This window comes from Danio aesculapii, chromosome 17 (genome assembly GCF_903798145.1).
Source record: "Danio aesculapii chromosome 17, fDanAes4.1, whole genome shotgun sequence".
Classification (NCBI taxonomy): domain Eukaryota; kingdom Metazoa; phylum Chordata; class Actinopteri; order Cypriniformes; family Danionidae; genus Danio; species Danio aesculapii.
Genome location: NC_079451.1, coordinates 33,871,914 through 33,891,708, shown reverse-complemented (window position 1 = coordinate 33,891,708; position 19,795 = coordinate 33,871,914). Strand labels below are relative to the sequence as shown.

Genomic DNA, 19,795 nt, shown 5'->3' with positions numbered 1-19,795 from the left:
TAGATTTGGACTGCATTCATTCATTGTAGCATTACTATATCAATAGTATTCATAATCACAGGCTATATTTTAAAATATAGATTTTAAAGACTTAAATAAACCTTTCTTGAAAAAAAATACAACAAAATGCATACTTGCTGCTGAAATCCCAATGTCTAAATAATGTCCACATTGGATTGCAAATAATGTCCACTCTGGATTATGCTTCAGGATTATTTTGGAGAAGGTACTCAGCCTGAAAGACACAATTACAAGCAAATTTAGTTTTTTTCATCCCAGAAATCGCCTTTAATTAAACTAATGCTGTGCTGCTATATTTAGGGGCTTTCACACTGAGTAGTTCATAGGATCATAGCTGGGGTGACAAACTTAGTTCCTGAAGGGTCTCAGCCCTGTAGAGTTTGGTTCCAACACACTTACCTGTAGGTTTTAAACAAGCCTTGAGAGATGCATTCCAAATCACATATGTATATAAAATTCTATGCCATTTTGTAGTATAAATAGTATAAGTAGTTCATTCACACTGATATATTCTTTTTATTCTAAAATGAATAAGTGCACTTTAAAGACCAGGATGATGCACTTATTCAACTGTTAAAAATAAGTATGGAATGTTGGACAATTCACATACTCAACAGTCACAGTTTAAATAAGTATGGAATGTTGGACAATTCACATACTCAACAGTCACAGTTTAAATAAGTATGGAATGTTGGACAATTCACATACTCAACAGTCACAGTTTTGCTCACGTAGTGGAAGGGGAGAAGCTATTGGAGCTGCTGCCTCCTGATAGTGAATGCGATTATACTCAAGGCTGGTATTATTTAGTAGTTTAGTTATTTATTTTACCATTTGGCAACCATCAAACTTCATCTGAGAAACGGTTTATATTTCCGGCTAGTAAAACTATCATTAGTGTTCCATTTGGGTCGACACTAAATTCATATACTAGGGTTGTAGTGTAAAGTGTGCCATCTGGGATGCAGTTAAGAACTCAATTAATTTGATTGGGTGTTTAATTAATGTTAAAGGTCTCATGAAATGCTTTGAAATGTGCATTTTTATTAGATGTTTGACGTAATTTCAACTGAAACATGAGGAGCGGGTGTGACAGACTAGCTCCTCCCCTTTTATAAAAAACAGCCAATAATGTTTCGTTTTAGTGGTTGAGATCACGCGCATCAAATGAAATGCAAATGGGAAGCGTCTTGAAGAGGGCGGGGCATGTCAGATGCTAGAGAGCATTTGATTTGTCAAGATTTGATGAGAAACTGAAATATGAGGTGACTTGAGAAAAATCGTTGATCCATTTAGACAGAAGTGACAAACTGCAAGCTTTGGATGTTTATATAAATTTTATATTTTCTAAACATTAATTTTGTCACTGTTTTGGAGCACATTAGCTAATAGATATCCTTAAAACTAACATCTTAATTTTTTTATTTTAATTTCACAGGACCTTCAAAACTAATCTGTGCAGATCTGTGGCCTTTTTGGAATGAAGCTTGACACCTGTGGGTTATAGGAACTAGTCACCAGGACAAAGCTGTAAGTTGTATTCATAACAGCAGTAGAAACTCTAAAGCATACAATAAAACTAAAATGTGTTCCTAGAACTACAATCATTCCCAGTTCTTAAGGTGCAAAAATGCAAAAAGTGGGTAGTTTCGGCAGTAGTTATAGGAACTATGAACCTATTTCTCTGTTGCAAAAGCCCCTATTGGGAGAACCGGCATACCAGGAAATCTATGGGGTCATCAGGACGTAATCTACAGCATTCAATGAGTCCCTGTGTGAGAGTGGGCATCACGTCCTGCATCAGATAGTCCCTGAGCGGTTCTGACTGAGATTCCAGCAGGTCAAGTTCTTGTCTCTTCACCTCAACAAGATGTTGGCTCTTAAAACACACATCGAAATCACATAAACACAAGCATATTTTTCTGACTGAACATATTTTTCTGCAGTTCTAAAACATGAAAAGACAAAAATTAATGTTGTTTCTCACCCACTCTCCCCAGCGCTGATCCCTGTGTTGGGCTTCTTCCTCCTCTCGCTGCTCTTCTTCAGCCCTCTGTTCTGCCTGTTCCTTTAGCCGCTCTTTGACTTGACGGCGCTTTTCTTCCTCCACCTCCTCTAAGATCGGCCCATAGTTCCTTGGTTTGCCCACTTTTTTACAAATCTTGTCAATGATTAGCTGGTACTCATTGTCATTATCGCTTGTAATCTCTGAAACGAAAGGAAAATGCGTGTACAGGGGACACACTTTAATATATTCAGGTGACTGCACTCGTTAATTGGAGTATTATTTATTGTGAAGAATATTTACACAAACAAACAAAAATCAATATAAGTTGAAGGTATCAGTTAAAAAAATATCTAGAAAAATCCCCCCAAAACATCTGAATCAATGTTTTGTTTTTTGTTTAACAATGGGGCATTTTCATGTGTCTTTTTTTGCTTGCTCTTAACGCTGATGTTTAATGCCTCATGACTAAATCTTTAGGCAAATTTTTTTGGTTTGATGCTATTGGCAGTGAATATATATAACATATCATGTTCGCTCAGGTTATTGCCAGTGAAAAATGCTTGGGTATGAATGACAAAAAAACATCAAAAAATGCTGACTATAAGAGTGAACAAAAAATCTTCCTTTTTTCCCATACTGCATGGATATCTATTGAAATAACTGGATTTTTCCTATTAAAAAAGTCAGATAACAAAATAATAAACAATTAAACAAATGATAATTGTTTAATATATTTAAATAAATGGTAATTAAACAAATGTGCACTATAAAACTAATGCAGTGTTCCACACAATCGACTTGTGTTGGGACAACATTAGGGAATTAAGTTATCATTAATTTTTACAGATTTAAGTAGAATAAACATAAAACAGTTACGTTTTCCTGCCAAAAAACTCAAGAATTGTGTTGTTTCAGCACTATATATATATATATATATATATATATATATATATATATATATATATATATATATATATATATATATATATACATACATATATACAGTTGAAGTCAGAATTATTAGCCCCCTTTGATTTTTTTTCTTTTTTAAATATTTCATAAATGATGTTTAACAGAGCAAGGAAATTTTCACAGTATGTCACAGTATAATATTTTTTCTTCTGGAGAAAGTCTTATTCGTTTTTATTTCGGCTAGAATAAAAGCAGTTTTTAATTTTTTAAAAACCATTTTAAGATCAAAATTTTTAGCTCCTTTAATCTATATTTTTTTGCTAGTATACAGAACAAACCATCGTTATACAATACATTGCCTAATTACCCTAACCTGTCTAGTTAACCTAGTTAAGCCTTTAAATGTCACTTTAAGCTGTATAGAAGTATCTTGAAAAATATCTAGTAAAATATTATTTACTGTCATTTTGGCAAAGATAAAATAAATCAGTTATTAGAAATGAATTATTAAAACTCTTGTGTTTAGAAATGTGTTGAAAAAAATATTCTCTCCGCTACACAGAAATTGGGGAAAAAAATAAACAGGGGGGCTAATGACTTCAACTGTATGTAGTTGGAACAAACAGCAAACATAATTTTTTTGAGAATATGAGAATCAGATGTACTGTAGTATTACTATGCTTCAAATGTCATTTGGTTTTCTCCCCTCAGCATTACCCAAGTGTTCAGGATGAATCTCCAGATCCTCAAAGTAGTTCAGCGGCGTCTCATCCTCTAAGTTTCTCTCTCTGAATCTGGCTAAACGCTGAAGGAACTGTTCAGGCATGTAGGAAGTTCCTTCTACAACAGTTTCAGGTAGATTCAGGACACGGGTTTTCAGGAAATCATCCGTGGCGTTAACAGAGAACACAAACTCTAGAAAATAGAAAGATGATATAGAAAGTATAGATATAAAAAATAGAAAGACCGTTTCATTAATGTCAAATAAAAGCATGTTACATCTTTTAAATGGGTTGTGTGTGTGATATTAAAAGATCATATTAGAACCATAATTATAATGATTGTTGTATAAGAGAGATATAACTTCTGAAGGTTCATTTTGACACTGAAGCCTGGAGTAATATCTGCTTAAAATGTTTTAAAATACAAAACTGTTACAACATTTAAATTGTAACAATATTAAGGAATATTAAGCATTTTTGAAATATATTTAGTCTTGGTGAGCATGAGAGATTTCCTAAAATAAAAGCAAAACTTTTGAATGACTGAAGTTAAATGAGTTTTATAAGATTCAAATCTCGAAGTCTTAAGGCTAATCATTATAATGGAGAACAGATGCATTTCTAATCTGCATTATAGTTTATATTAATAAATTCCAGACCTGGGATGATTTTTGTCGCATGTTTAGATTCCAAGTCTTCCGGCTCTTCATCACCTGTTGAATATTTAAATAATCGTGTGGCAAATCAAATCTCATGGTTTATTAATCAGAATCATGTTTTCATTTGTTATTATATCACCTAAAAAACTTCTCACCAGTAAATAACTCCTTCGCTTGCTCGCATGTCTTCGGAAAACCATCCAAAACAAAGCCCTGGTTCATACAGGGTTTAGTTCTGAGTTTGTCCTTCATTATACGAATCACATATTGGTCATCCAGTCGTCCTAAAGAATTAATAAATGAAGTAAATATTCATTCATTCATTTTCCTTTGGCTTTTTGCCTTATTTATCAGGGGTCACCACAGCGGAATGAACCACCACTATTCCAGCATATGTTTTATGCAGCGGATGCTCTTCTAGCTGCAACCCAGTACTGGGAAACAGCAACCTTCTTGCTGTGAGGCGACTAACCACTGAGCCAATGTGCTGGCTGAAGTAAATCTATATCATTTCAATATAACAACTAAAAAGTTACAATTATACAACCTCCGTTTTCATTCATGTTTTCCTTCAGAGTGTCCAAAAACTCCTGAGCGTCATCCTGATCATTTTCTTCATCCTCCGTACGAACACACAACTCCTGAGTGATTCAAATAAGCATCATCATAAGAATCATTTGATTGCATATTAAAAAACTACATTTAAAGATCAGTGCAACCTCAAAATAACAATTAATTATAATTGCAACTTTTGTTATCATTCAAATTACTAGGTTTTGTCAATTTGTCAGCAAGAATGCTTTTAATAATTTCTAATATAATTTGTAGAATTGTTTAACCCTTGCATAATGTTTAAATTTACTACCCTTTCGTTATGTTCGTGGCTGTTTTTGCTCCATTGACTTTCGTTATGATGACATTTCTTCATTGCAAAGCCATGACAGCATATAATCATGCATTCTTGATTGTTGGTGGTAAAGAGGTAAAATCACAGTAAAACTGTCAAACTTTACCTTTTCCCAACAGAGAAAACCAGCAACAATCAAGAATGCATGATTATATGATGGAATTATAATGGAAGTCAATGGGGCAAAAACAGCCACAAACATAACAAAAGGGTAGCACATTTTTCAAGAGTATATTGTTGCAGTTTTGAAAATTTCAAAGCATTCTTCCAAAATATGTGTCAAAATATGTTTTGTCATCAAAAATCATTCTATTTGCTGAAACACAGAGAAAGTTGTGGCCAAATTAAGATTCAAAATCACCCCAGAGTGGATGCAAACATCCCCAACTACACACAAGGGTTAATATAACATATATCTTTAATACTGAATAGCTGAATTTTACCCATACTGTATATTTAAAAAAAGGATCATTGGATCATTACATCCATTTAATATGCTTTCTAGGTATATAAACAATTTTCATCATTTTAATTTGATGTCAGTAACAACATTGGATGCTTTGATATTTCTGAATAAATTCTGGTTATTGTATAATACTAACCAGGTTTTCTAAGGCCTCAGCGATTGCCTCCTTAAGTTTGATGTGATGAAGATTGTAATGTTTGCAAATCTTCTCTGCTACAGTGCTCTTCCCAACTGCAGGTGGTCCCACAATGCACATACGAATGGGCTGGAAAACATACACACACACGGGTGTTTGAAACTTTGGATGTAGTCAAATAGTCCAACAAAGTACACTACTAGTGAATTTTCAACAAAAAAAGGACATGAAATAAAAACATATAACACTATTAGAGAATTGCAACATACCAGCAATCCCCTGCTCTCCTTGTATTCTTCAATGACCTGCTCAATGTTTTCAACCATACCAGCTTCTGACACCCACTGGATGTTAAATTTGTCCTTCAGATACGGCGCTTCAATAGGAAGGTTGACAAGCAAAGAATCAATTTCTGTTTGCTGAAGAAAGTGAGAGAGGAAAAAAAAATCAGTCAATACAAAGCCAAAGCTTAAATTATTGATCATGTTCTCTGAAGTAGGTGATAATAATATTGACACCAATTCCTACCGTCAGATTCTGTATGAGATAAATCTCCTCTTTTGAAACTTTCAGAGTTTTTCCTGGTCCGAGCATGAGTGTTATTGCCTTAAAGAAGATTTATTTGCATGAGAAACATTTGTTGTGTACAAACAAAAAACATATTGTGTGTGTGTGTGCGTAATCTCACCTTTATGATATCCTCCATTGTGTTTTTAGAGTCATCAACTGCAACAAAGTATTGCACCTTTGGCTTGTGATCAAGGACATTTTGGATGATCCTTTAGAAACACAAAGGAGTTTATGCTAAATGTAGGATCACTTGGCTTTTGCATGGATGATGTCATAAAACTTCACAATTGTACTAACCCTGCCAGATCATTGATGTGAATGGTGGGGATAATATTGGAGCCATCTCCAAAAATGGGCACATGGGAAACTTCACCCATCCATGACATCTATATAGAGAAACAACACTCAACATTCTTTTTAGCCTTACAATTTCAAGCTTTTTTAAAAATATTGTTACACTATTTACCTTAAAAAACAAGTGAAACACATGCTCTTCCATTCCATATTGTAGCCCCGATGCAACAACATATGTAGAGAACTGAGAGCTTTTCTGAAAATCATTGATGAATAAATACTGATTTAATTAAAGTGTTATTTAGCAATCTTTATGACTAAACTGACTGTAATTTTGCACTAAATTTATGCTAAGGGCATTTTTTGCTCAATACTATTCAATCTAAATCTCATTTATATGACAACAGAGTTTAGGATTTTGAAAATGGCTTTAAAAGTGCACGACATCATGTATGTATAAAGTTATCAGTATTGACCTTATTCTATAATGCAGAAATGCGCTCGTTTTTGCAATTGTTTAGAACTTCCAATTCAGTTGCCTATGGGAGAAATTACTAGGAATAATAAATGGCAGAAAATGGTCAAACTGCTTGCTCTACAAACAAGTGTATTCATGACTATACATAAAAAACTGGTAACACTTTAGTTTAAGTGGATGTAGTTACACACTACAATGAATTATGCATAATTACATGTACTGGAACTAACCCCAACCCTATAGTAGGTACATGTAATGTAAGTGCATGTAATTAATATTACTCAGTAGTTAAATGAAGTTACTCTATACTATATATGTCACCTTAAAATTAAAGTTAAAGTTAACTAAAATTATTAGTTTACAACATCAAGCAGCATAATAGGCTGTTTTAATGTCTAAAAACCAATGAAAGTGAATGAGAACAGTCTCGAGTCAAAAAGATTCCAATGGCTCCACCTGCACGTACGTGATGAATAAGATCAATATACTGTATACAGTTGGAGTCAGAGTTATTAGCCCTCTTTTGATTTTTTTTTTCTTTTTAAATATTTCCCAAATTATGTTTAACATAGCAAATACTTTTTTACAGTATGTCTGATAATATTTTTCTTCTGGAGAAAGTCTTATTTGTTTTATTTCGGCTAGAATAAAAGCAATTTTTAATTTTTAAACACAATTTTAAGGTCAACATTTTTAGCTACTTTAGGCTTTATATTTTTTTCAAATGTCTGCAGAACAAACCATCATTATACAATAACTTGCCTAATTACCCTAATTAACCTAGTTAAGCCTTTAAATGTCACTTTAAGCTGTACAGAAGTGTCTTGAAAAATATCTAGTCAAATATTATTTACTGTCATCATGACAAAGATGAAATAAATCAGATATGAGAGATACGTTATTAAAACTATTATGTTTAGAAATGTGCTGGAAAAAATCTTCTCTCCATTAAACAGAAATTGGGGTAAAAAATAAACAGGGGGGTAATAATTCTGACTTCAATTGTATGTGCAAATATTTGACAATAAATCAACTGTGTTGTTTGAAATTTCTAATACACTGCTGTCATGTAAATGTATTTTAAAATGACAACAAATTATTCTGCAAGTTCTTGCTTACTGTTTTGCCTAATTTGACCACATGTTTCTCCAATCTGATATGCTTATAGAAGTTGGGGTGTGCTTTTCTTCTCCTGTAATAACTATCTGTAAGAGGAGTCTCCGGATAATCCTATGGAGAGTTAAGACATTCAATAATACAACTGTTTAATCATGTTATATTACATGGTAATCAAGTAAGCACTGATAAACAGATAATAGTCATTAAAAAAAAAAAAATTAAAAAATTAAATTATTCCTACTTTATCGGCAGGTTTAGTCATAGCCCATGTCAAAACAGTTGACACCAGAATGAAGATCTTAGGTGCAGAAAACTTGTCCATTTCTTCATGAAGAGCTGCGATTGGATGATAATTTACATTTACATTTACATTTAGTCATTTAGCAGACGCTTTTATCCAAAGCGACTTACAAATGAGGACATGGAAGCAATTTACACAACTATAAGAGCAGCAGTGAACAAGTGCTATAGACAAGTTTTTAGGTGTGTAAAGTCTAAGAAGCAAAGCATTAGTAACATTTTTTTTTTTTTGGAGAGAGAGAGAGAGAGGGCACAGTTAGTGGTATAGCCAGAGAGGCAGTTGCAGATTAGGAAAGAAAGTGGAGACTAAACAGTTGCGTTTTTAGTCGTTTCTTGAAGACAGCAAGTGACTCTGCTGTTCTGATGTAGTTAGGGAGTTCATTCCACCAACTGGGCAGATTGAATGTGAGAGTTCGGGAAAGTGATTTCTTCCCTCTTTGGGATGGAACAACGAGGCGACGTTCATTCACAGAACGCAAGTTTCTGGAGGGCACATATATCTGCAGAAGTGAGAGCAGATATGAAGGAGCCAAGCTAACGGTCACTTTGTAAGCAAACATCAGAGCTTTGAATTTGATGCGGGCAGCAACTGGCAGCCAGTGCAAACGGGTGAGTAGCGGTGTGACATGTGCTCTTTTGGGTTCATCAAAGACCACTCGTGCTGCTGCGTTCTGAAGCAGCTGAAGAGGTTTGATAGAACTAGCTGGTAGCCCGGCTAGCAGAGAGTTGCAATAGTCCAGTTTGGAGAGAACAAGAGCTTGAACAATGAGTTGAGCTGTATGTTCAGATAGGAAGGGTCGGACCTTTCTGATGTTGTAGAGTGCGAATCTGCAAGATCGAGCAGTTCTAGAAATGTGGTCAGAGAAGTTCAGTTGGTCATCAATTGTTACTCCAAGGCTTTTTACCATTTTGGATGCAGTGATGGTTGCTCCGTCCATCTGGATTGAAAAGTTATGGTGAAGAGTCGGGTTGGCAGAAACTTCAAGCATTTCCGTTTTCGTGAGGTTAAGCTGGAGATGATGATCTTTCATCCAGTGTGAAATGTCTGACAGGCAGGCTGAAATGCGAGCTGGAACCGAGGGATCGTCAGGGTGAAAAGAGAGGTATAGCTGGGTGTCATCAGCATAGCAGTGGTAGGAAAAACCATGTTTCTGGATGACTGTTCCTAAAGATGCCGTGTAGATAGAGAAGAGAAGTGGCCCAAGAACAGAGCCCTGAGGTACCCCAGTGTTTAGATGCTGTAGGTTGGACACTTCTCCCCTCCACGACACCCTGAATGACCTGTCCGAGAGGTAGGAACTGAACCATTGAATAACAGTGCCTGCGACGCCCAGTGACTCAAGCGTAGATAGCAGGATCTGGTGGTTTACAGTGTCAAAAGCAGCTGATAAATCCAGCAAGATGAGGACAGATGATTTAGAGTCTGCTTTAGCCAGTCTGAGATCCTCCACGACCGAGAGCAGGGCAGTCTCAGTTGAGTGGCCTTTCTTAAAGCCAGATTGCTTGTTGTCCATGAGGTTGTTTTGAGTAAGAAAGTCTAGGACTTGATTGAACACTACTTTCTCCAAAATCTTGGCCATGAATGGAAGCAGGGATACCGGTCGGTAATTTAAAAGGGTAAGTTTACCCCAAAATGGAAATTTGCTGTAAATTTAATCACACCTGGGCCATACAAAAAGCAGGTGACATTGTTTTATTTTATTGCTGAAACTGGAACTTGATGAATTATACGATACAAATCATCAAGACCATTTGCAAAAGCTGTGAATTAAAGGTAATATTGTGGTAAAAAAAATTTTTGATTTAACTTCATGTATTTCCATGGAGTCACTGTTAATTCATTAAAGGTAAAAACTTTTTTTTTTTTACTCTTGAAGCACTGGTAGCCATTGACTTATATTTCATGAATCACTTAGAACTTCTTTATTTTTTATTTTTTTATGGGAAAAAGTGCCCTCTTGGATGGCCTGGAGTGAACTGTCTCTTTAAAAAGCATCTTGTCAAGAAAAGGTTCATAACAGCACTGTATAGTTAAATAAAATAAATTAAAATACCTGAGACAGCCCACTGTGCTTCATCTATTTGATCAGCATGCTGAGTAACATCATAAATAATCACATCACATTTCAGAAGGTGATGGAGAAGTTCTTCACGCTTCGTGTGATGCTAGGGAGGAAAAACGATATGATAAAAATGCAACAAAAAAAAGCAAAGTGGCAGCACAAGTTATAAAAGACACAGCTCTTGCAAATTTCTGCAGTAAAGAGTGATTTATTTACACTGTATTGTTCAGCTATAAAGCTGCACTTCTCTTCTGTTTGGCTGGAGACTGTTCCCACAATCTGGAAGGTTCTGTCTTTGATTTCTGCTTGGTCATCATGCAGTCTGTCATCCTCCTCCTCCACATCAGCCTCTCCAGCAAATACAAGAGATGCACCAACTACACACAAGTCTAGAAACTAAACACAGCAACACCACAGCTCAAACATTCGTTTTTCAAACAATGATTTAAAACGTTAATATTTCCAGATGTCTTGATTGTAATGCTATTTGAAAGCTTACAATAAAATCGGATCATCGTCCTAACTTGTTAACGTTAGTCATCTTAATGTATGCTTACAATATAACGTATTATAAACACGTTAAATTAATATTTAGGGGGATTTCAGGCAAAGTTCATCCTTTCCATGAAAAAATAGTTATTTAAATAACAATTTTGTCAGCCATCTAAAAAGAAATCTTCAGAATAATTTAAAATCATGAATTTCCTAATGTCAAAACTAACATTCTGGGTTGGTATTGACTTTTTTCTTACTTTCTTCAGCAAACATATTTGCATGTCAACTTTTGTAGATTGTTAACGTTAATTATGCAAACAGATTATCTGTATATTTCGTACGGGTAAGAGTTTTGATAAGATTATCAATATCAATCCATGATAAGAGTTTTGGTAATTTGCTATTTTAACATTATATATTCATCATGAGTACAAATGTTCGCACGCGTTTAGTATTAGTATCGTTATTATTTACAAATAGCTTACCCTTGCAATATTTTTCGATGTGTATGTATCGACATTGTTAATAAAAACACGTCGGGAGTTTTGAGGTTTCTCTTCTGACTTGTCCGCCATTACTGTTTTGTTTTTTGTTGCTAGGAAACGGATGCTTTCGCGCGGTTTACACAACATACCCTTTGCCTGAATGACTTTTTAATGGCTTAAAACCTGCCGTGAGCCTTCTTAAACAATACAGCGTATATTGTTTACGTCATAAAATTTTCGAGAACATATAAGGTGAGTGATTCGAGATATACATTTATTTGGCTTCCAGTTTAAGCATATTCATCATGTAAACAACAGGTGTAACGTTACAGTTCTCAGTAGGCCCATGTTAGAGTACAGACATGACATCACAGGCAGATGGTTCTGCTGTGTATGATTTATCACGCTGGTCATCTGAGGGCATTATGTGGTACAAGCTGAGCTATGTGATGGATCATATATGGGTCTTCCCACTAGGTAGACTTTTTTTTTTTATTAATCAAGCTGGTTGAAATGAGGCAGACATTGATGAAAAGTTATAACATCCCTGAACAAAAATGTCACTGAACAAAATGCTCAAAAGTCTAGCGATATCACATCAAGTAATATTACATTGTGAATGCATAGTGAAACATTCATTCTAGAGGCTCAATGCATTTATAAATAATAATCAAACTAAACAGAAGTCAAACTTGAGCATCAGAATGTGAAAGAGAGGCGATTTATTGAAATTAGTGTTTCATTTCAAACAAACATTTTAATAAAGTAAATGTTATTTTATTGTCATTTCACATTTCTTGATTTTAAAAAAGGCACATATCTGCATCATTAATAAATTAATTTCTTCATAAGTCACATTAGTCACACACCTGAAGATGCTTGTTTTCAGTATGCCTGTTTACACACGGACACGGCAATGAATATAAATACAGCATTGGGTGTTATTCTGCCTCTATGACAAAATTATCAAACTGTGCAAGTTGAAAAGAACTAGTGCCTATGGCCGCCCATCCACGTGATGGCTTCAAGAACACTGTATTCTTCCACAGAGAAGAGCCATTGAGATCTGCTGAGGCATAGTTTCCCTGAAAACACAGAATAAAATGACAGATCAGCTGCATTCTGGAAAAGTGCAAATCTGACAGCGTGGCAAAATGTGACTCAACAGATAAAACAAATCAAGGCAAAACTCAGCATTAAATTATGTTAGGAAGCATTTTATACATAATTTAACAAACCTTGACTGTAAGGGTCAGCGTGTACCATACACGTGCTCTAGTTCCAGACGAACCATTGGCAAAGACAGTCAATCCACCTGTAAAATAAAACATGGAATTGTGACCTTCCCCTAGTCAAACATACAGCAGTAGAGTGGGAAAAGAAAAATCAGTTATTCAGCCACTTACGGAGATCATTGGTGATTTTGTAGGTGCCATCAGCAAACACCCAAAAAAAGATTCCCTTCGTACTTCGGACGAAACCTCCACCTTTGTCCACTCGAGCAGCAACGAAGACTCCACCGGTCTGGATATCCTCCATGTAAACGTCACACGACACTCTCAGGTCACGCCTGTTAAAGCAATCAATTTTTAATTTAGCACATTAATAAAAAAAGATAATATTCTTTACACACAGTATGTACACTGCAACAGGAAGCAAACAAGGACAGTTTGCTAAGGCAATGGATTAAAAGTGTGATAATGTTCAGTTTCTTTCATACACTGATCATTTTGCTTTATATTAATTTTATTATGCCTGTATATGTTTTTAATTTACTTTCAAAGTGCCATTTTTTTATCTCCAGGTCCACAATTTCAGCGAAATATCTTCTTTAAAAGGTTCTACTTGAAGGAAAACAACACTACAATTTGAATGGTAAGTAAATTATAAATTTTTCCTGGCTTAAAATCAGTACTGAAGCCCGTTTACACCAGGCACAATAACTAGAAATAGATTTGGGTCTTCACATCCAAATAATAAAACTGTTTATTTTAATTGAATGTATGCTTTTCATTATGCATTACCCATGTGTAACCACAAGATGTCCTCAGTGTGCTACTAGTACATCTGGCTAGTCAATTCTGCTCGTAATCTAGCTAAAAAAAAAAATTATTAAAATCGAATCAAATGAATTTAGCGATCAGTCAGTGTAGTGGAATAAACACCAAACTATTTCCCCCAGAATTTTCAAAGTCAATACAAAGATGCTGAAGCTAGAACTTGATACCTAAGGTCCTTTTTATAATTCAGTTTGCTAACCTGGGTTGCATAAAATGCATGTATTTTTATTTCACATGGTGTAACCAATTGTTTTCTAGATAGGTTATTCATTATCTTTAAATATATGTATCGTTATCTTCATAGCTATCGTGCTTTGTGTGAATGATTCAAATCAACGTAGTGCATCCTTTCAAAGAAACAAAAACTACATTTAACAGACTCTGACTTTGGAAAATTGGTTTACATAACAGTCATCAAATCTAAACAAAAAGTTATGAAAGCCAAATGGAACCCTTCTGCACTCACCACTCATAATCACCAATGACACTTATTGTCTGATCAGCATCTGCAACCCATGTGATGGGACGCTGAGTGACCACCTGACGCAGAGTCAAACCATGAGGTCCAGGATCTGTAAGGTTAGTGAAGCATTCAAAAACTCCTGTCTGATCTGCAAAGTTCTGAGCTTCTGAGAAATTTCCAGCTGGAAAAAAAAAAAAAAAAAAAGCAAAGTTTAAGTTGGTACGCTGTGAAAAACATTGGAACCATTAACAAATGAGTGAAACTATTATAACGAATTCACTTACGGACATCAAAATCATCTCTGTATGATTTAGGAAACGGAGCAGAATGTGGAGGATCAGGGTAACGCCCTTTCTGACCGTTTGTTATAGTAGTAAAAGTATATACTTCATCGACATCAAGCTCTATGCTGAAAGACCCATTTATTACCTACAGCATTCACACATAAATATATTACGATATTACAAATATCTCATAACAAGTACAGTAAAATATTATTTCTACAGAGCCTATTTTCTTTAAAGAAACCAGCAAATATTCCCTTAATTTGTCTCAATTCTTTTTAATTTATTAAATTTTGCACATATACAGTACTTACTTTTACAGGCTTAAGTTTTTGGAAGAGAACTGTCTTATTTGTCTTAAAATCAAACTTTGAGTGCCACACATCCAGCTGGCTGATGGAAGCCTGTTTAAAAAAAAAAAAAAAAAAAAAAAAAAAAAGTTCTATAAATTTTTCCATACTGGTCATTTTATCCATGGTAAACCAATGAAAACTATTAAACAGCACTTACAAAAGTTCCTTTCAGATGGAATGTTGCATTCTGGACAATGACATCATAGGGACGCAGAGGAGGTCTGATACAGATAGAGTGGTCATGGGTCTAAAAAGGAAAGAAAATATATGTATACCCACACAAATATTTACAGTGTACACTATTATCCAATATTCTTGGCTCAATACGATTTTACTGAACTAAAAGGTACACTTCCATTGAGCAAATATATGTAACGCATGCACATACACACTAAATTGTAATAATACTTTGCAATGTTACAGTTTAAACTTTATATTAGATTATTTAAATCTTGGCAATCTTACACAACCATTTTACCAACCCCAGACATTTAGATGTGTATCTTATGAAAAATGCTAATTTTAAATATCAATTTCAAAAGTCTCACCATAGTTTCAGTGATTATTGTCAGATTTCCTCTCTGATCAGTCAGTGCAACGTAACTTCCACCATGAGTGAAGTGTCCTACAGTTTGCAGGTATTTCCAGCCAGGCTCAGTAAACTGGGTGGTGTGGGCTTATAGGATTTTATGAATTAAATACTTTGTTAATTGGATCAAACATGACCTTACACTAAGCATATAATTTTCATGACTATGTATAATTTATTTGAATACATTACCTGTTATCCAAACAGGGGACTCAACAATATAATTTCCACTCCACGGCTCATTTGCAGTCATTATTCCATCTCTTGGAAAGGGAAGGTTATCGTAATAACTTGCAACAAGATTCCAAGATATGGTCCTAAAAGCAAACAAGTTTATATGTATTTATTTTGTTCATTTTCAAATTAAAACTAAATTCCACCACCAAAAAAAAAAAAAAAAAAAAAAAAAAAAAAGAAAAAAGAAAAAGAAACTCCTCAGAATTCCACAACATAAATCACATTTGTGAATTTGAGATTTGTAAAACTTGCATTTGTCTTTTCTCCCCTCAGAATTTGACTTAGCAAGTTTCTCTTACAAATCTGATCGAAATCATTAATTGATTAGAAAAGTCAGAATTGCAGGTTTAGGTCTCAATTCTGAAGAAAGAAGAATGTATTTTCTTCTTTATGACTAGCAACTGAGTTCATATTACGCAAAAAAGTCTGAATTCTGATAAGGTTTCTATGACCCTTAAAAAAAAAAATAATAATAATAAAAAAATAATTTAAAAAAGGGACAGAAACGAGCTTTCATAGATTTAAATAGCTTTTTTATCTCTGAAATTAATGCATGGTAAGTCTTCCTTATTAAATGGAAAATGCTAAACAAGTCAGATCATAGAAAAGCAGTCATACGCTGTCATTTTGCCATTGACGTAGTTCTGGTTGAGAATTCGGGCCCAGCAACCTCCACCCACATTGTCATTAAAGGTACTGTAGTCTTCAGAGGACCACAGTTTCTTGCCAGTCTTCAGGGCACCAGGCACATTTTTTGTGCCTGGGTAATGAACTCTGCAAGCCAAATGATTCAAACGTCAAGAATACCACAATACTCTTTAAATGTGCTTGCATGCAACAAAACATAAAAAAAAGACCTTCCCTGACTCCTTATGTAGTGTCTGAAATGTATGCTGAATTTTATGTGAAGATTTTTTTTTTTTGCCAAGGATCTCAAATGAATGTGACAATGGCAACTTCTCTTGTTCTTTGACATGAAACAAATTCTTACGCAATGTTCAATATAATGCCAAAAGAGCTATTCTGAAGGACTTCTAAATAAATTTACATACCCCAAGACGTCGATAGCATCAAGTAGTTCTTTGTCAGCAAGTACAGCAGAGGTGATCGGCTCCCAGAGGTTATCACTGGCGATGATTTTAACTCTTTCCAGCCCACTTTTATCCAGTGTATATCGCAAAACCTAGCAAACAAGGTATAAAGGCAAAGAATTTAACAAAACAAATAGCATTACAACTATCTATGGGGTCATTAAGAGTTATTATATTATTAATTAGTTATTTTTCAGTTTATTTTAAAATGAAAATGTACTGCTTTGGCAGCTAAACTCAATTTGTTTTGGTGCTCAACAAATATCCTACATTGTCTGTTGAAAGTGACTATTTACAAGTTCAAGATCATATTAGCATACTGTAGTTGTTCAATATCATGTAACAGGCAAACTATTACTGAACTACTTCATTTTGAGGGCATCAACAGAAAAAAAAAAAAAAAAAGCTTAAGTCAACATTTCAAAGAGCTGAAAATAATAAATGAAATAAATGGAGTGACACATTCGATCGTAGTTACCTTTATGTATTTAGTATTAAAGCTCCTTTCATTCCATATCTGCATAAACACAAATACATATTCAGAAAAACTAATATGGCCACAGAATATTTATAAAAAAAAAAAAAAAAAATACAATACAATATATTGAGGTTTTTACCCCGACATAGTTAATATCCAAGTCATGGTACTTCTTAGCTCCAATAATCCATGACAGCACATAAGAGGCAGTGATATCTGGGAAACGATAAGGCCAGTTTTCACCATTTCCAACCCAACCTGGAAAGGCCCATGGTAGACCTTTTGATAGACAAATCGTTAATTAAAATAAATAAATAAAATAGTATTTTAATAGTAGTTTGGTTGAATTTTTTAATTATTAATAGTATTTAACCAATGAGGGTGATGTTTGGATTCCTCTTCTTGGCTTCCATCATAAGCCACCATTCATATCCTCTAAAATAATTCTCATCATTTTCATAGTGCATGTGGGAGGGCTCAGTTCCATCTGTGAATAATTACATGGGTCATCTGATAAATGTACAGTAAACAACCCTTTGCTGTACACAGGTTTTAAAAGTGAGGCAGGTACTGAGGTAAAGTTGGTTTTAATTTCCCACATTCATTTATATTTAAACAGTGACAACTTGTGACACGGTCTTGCAGGCCTGTAGCCAGGGGGGTTCGGGTGGTTCGAAAGATCCACCCCTCACTGACAAATGTCCAGAATTTGTCCCATACATGAGCTTGTTTGTCCTATTTTGACTGCTATGCCATCATAAATTGTGAAAAGAAAGCATTGAAAAATGTTTTAAGACCACGCAGAATCCTCTGCTGGCTGTCACTTCAGTATGACTTCAGCTAATCAGTTTTGGCCAATGCAAACCATTATGTTTAATGAGTGCAACATCCAGCTGTTCAAGAAAACATACAGAGTAAAGTGTAAAGTGAGTAAAGCGAAGAGTAAAGTGAAGTCATCTTTCACTACTAACCTACTGTATTGTTGTTAAATAGAGAAAACATTTTACAAAAAAAAAAAAAAAAAAAAAAAAAAAATCACTTTTATTCTAAATCTCAGACCTTATTCTTCTACAAATATAGTCCATATTAAAATACTAATGTCTATTGTTGTCATCCATGCATTTTCAGATGTACCTTTTTATAAAGAGAGGCTAGAAAATTTGTGAAGCTTTACATCATTAGTTGGCGTTTATTTTTTTATTATTCAAATTATGACTAAGAAAAGTTGAATGTGCTGGCCAGTTTGTTGTTTGCCTAATAAATGACAATAGGCTACAGTTTCTAAATAAAAACATTAAGATTATTTTTTTTCTAAAATTATGTAATGAATTTGTATATATAAAAAAGTATTTAAATCATACTTCTTTAAATCTTTAGGAAATATTTTTGTTATAACAAAAAGTGTGGTTAAGTGTGATTATGATGATCATCTGATAAGGGGATCCAGCTACAAACTGTGCTTAAAATGTAACTAAAAGCAGTATGTAAATCTCATTATTAAAATAGAAAAATGGAGCAAATAACAGCAAAAAGTTTGACTTTTTGAAGAAAAACAAAACAAAACACCCTTTTCACCAGGCTGGTTGCGGGCCTGTCTTTAATCACGCTGCTTTGGCTTTTCGCTCTGAAAAAGCATGCAAGTAAGGCTTATTTAATTGACTGAACAGTGTTGTACTTTGATAGTCTTTGGTTGTTAATTTGATTTTCCTATTAAAAACTTGCAAAGAATACTTATAATAACAACAACAAAGTATATGATTAACTAGAAAGTTCGAATGTGCGAATATAAAACCAACTTTTCCTCAATAGCAGAGTTTACCTGTAGACTGAGCATCGCCTCCGATTTCAACCTTTAGGATTTGAAAGGAGGCTCCAAATTTTGGCTGTTAAATACACATTTATATGCATACAATCTATAAAGCAACTGTAGAAAAATAGTACTTCAGAAATTGTTGTCTGACCACAAGTTTTCCAACAGACCTTGAATAGGTAGTCCAGTATCTGACTACGATATGGCTCAGCATAATTGACAAGTAAACGCGATGTCGCCTGTGGGGGAAAAAAGGATAAAACACATGTATTTTTAAACATACGTAAAGCCTTTTCTGTAAACAGTTTTAACTAACTAAGCACTTGACAACTGAAAAAGGAAGCGCAGTACTGTTAACTCACCCCACCACCGCTTAATCCACCAATGCCATCAAACGTTTGTCCTAATCCGAGACTATCGTCTAAATCGTAATCCTCCCCTAAACATTCACTAATATAGAGAAAAATACTCAAAAACACACAACACTGATGTCCTATGTTCATCCTAACCCGTGCGTTCCTGCTACACTATCAGCTGACTTGCAGTTTCCGCGATAGGCGGTGCTATGACGTGAAAAGTCACGCTCTTCTTTGAAGAGTCGAGGTGCGTTCGACATGAAGCGCAGCTGCAGCCGATGATCAACGAGATTAGCCGAGCGCAGGCGGGGGCGGAGCAGGGACGGAGTTGTTCCACCATACTCTGTCACCATCGAAATCTGTGACCCAGGGGGCGTGGCTGCGTAATTTAAGCAAACTGCGTAAATGCCTATTAAACCAACGATGGCAAAGTGTAGAG

General features: G+C 34.7%; 2 protein-coding genes across 3 annotated transcripts; both read right to left on the bottom strand.

The window, feature by feature from the left end:
- ak7b (adenylate kinase 7b) lies at positions 1-11,725 on the bottom strand. The gene is made up of 18 exons (XM_056477161.1): positions 11,636-11,725; positions 10,872-11,051; positions 10,647-10,758; positions 8,534-8,628; positions 8,293-8,403; positions 6,868-6,951; positions 6,699-6,787; positions 6,520-6,610; positions 6,360-6,437; positions 6,101-6,250; positions 5,832-5,960; positions 4,870-4,963; positions 4,478-4,606; positions 4,323-4,376; positions 3,659-3,856; positions 2,009-2,229; positions 1,742-1,900; positions 1-235 (listed from the first exon to the last, which is right to left on the bottom strand). Exons 1-18 carry the CDS (start codon positions 11,723-11,725, stop codon positions 200-202), a joined length of 2,100 nt encoding a protein of 699 aa, XP_056333136.1. The 3' UTR covers positions 1-199.
- Positions 11,726-12,340: 615 nt separating this feature from the next.
- Positions 12,341-19,563, bottom strand: galcb (galactosylceramidase b). Of its 2 annotated transcripts, XM_056477375.1 has the most exons (17): positions 19,363-19,563; positions 19,171-19,239; positions 19,010-19,073; positions 17,564-17,677; positions 17,330-17,469; positions 17,191-17,229; positions 16,674-16,804; positions 16,240-16,395; positions 15,577-15,701; positions 15,344-15,471; positions 14,953-15,042; positions 14,757-14,846; positions 14,443-14,587; positions 14,162-14,339; positions 13,042-13,205; positions 12,874-12,950; positions 12,341-12,720 (listed from the first exon to the last, which is right to left on the bottom strand). In XM_056477375.1, exons 1-17 carry the CDS (start codon positions 19,501-19,503, stop codon positions 12,577-12,579), a joined length of 1,995 nt encoding a protein of 664 aa, XP_056333350.1. In that variant the 5' UTR covers positions 19,504-19,563; the 3' UTR covers positions 12,341-12,576. The 2 variants fall into 2 exon arrangements, with proteins under 2 accessions (XP_056333350.1, XP_056333351.1); XM_056477376.1 differs by lacking the exons at positions 17,191-17,229; positions 17,330-17,469; positions 17,564-17,677; positions 19,010-19,073 and having other exon boundaries at positions 19,363-19,562.
- Between the last annotated feature and the right edge of the window lie 232 nt (positions 19,564-19,795).

Coding starts and splice junctions, on each gene's coding strand:
- ak7b (XM_056477161.1), bottom strand. CDS start 11,725: ATGGCGGACAAGTCAGAAGAGAAACCTCAAAACTCCCGACGTGTTTTT. Junction 8,629..10,646: donor AGCACAGTGGGCTGTCTCAG/GTATTTTAATTT, acceptor ATCCAATCGCAG/CTCTTCATGAAGAAATGGAC. Junction 3,857..4,322: donor TGCGACAAAAATCATCCCAG/GTCTGGAATTTA, acceptor TCTATTTTCTAG/AGTTTGTGTTCTCTGTTAAC.
- galcb (XM_056477375.1), bottom strand. CDS start 19,503: ATGAACATAGGACATCAGTGTTGTGTGTTTTTGAGTATTTTTCTCTAT. Junction 17,470..17,563: donor TCCAAACATCACCCTCATTG/GTTAAATACTAT, acceptor GTCTATCAAAAG/GTCTACCATGGGCCTTTCCA. Junction 15,043..15,343: donor CAATAATCACTGAAACTATG/GTGAGACTTTTG, acceptor TTTCCTTTTTAG/ACCCATGACCACTCTATCTG.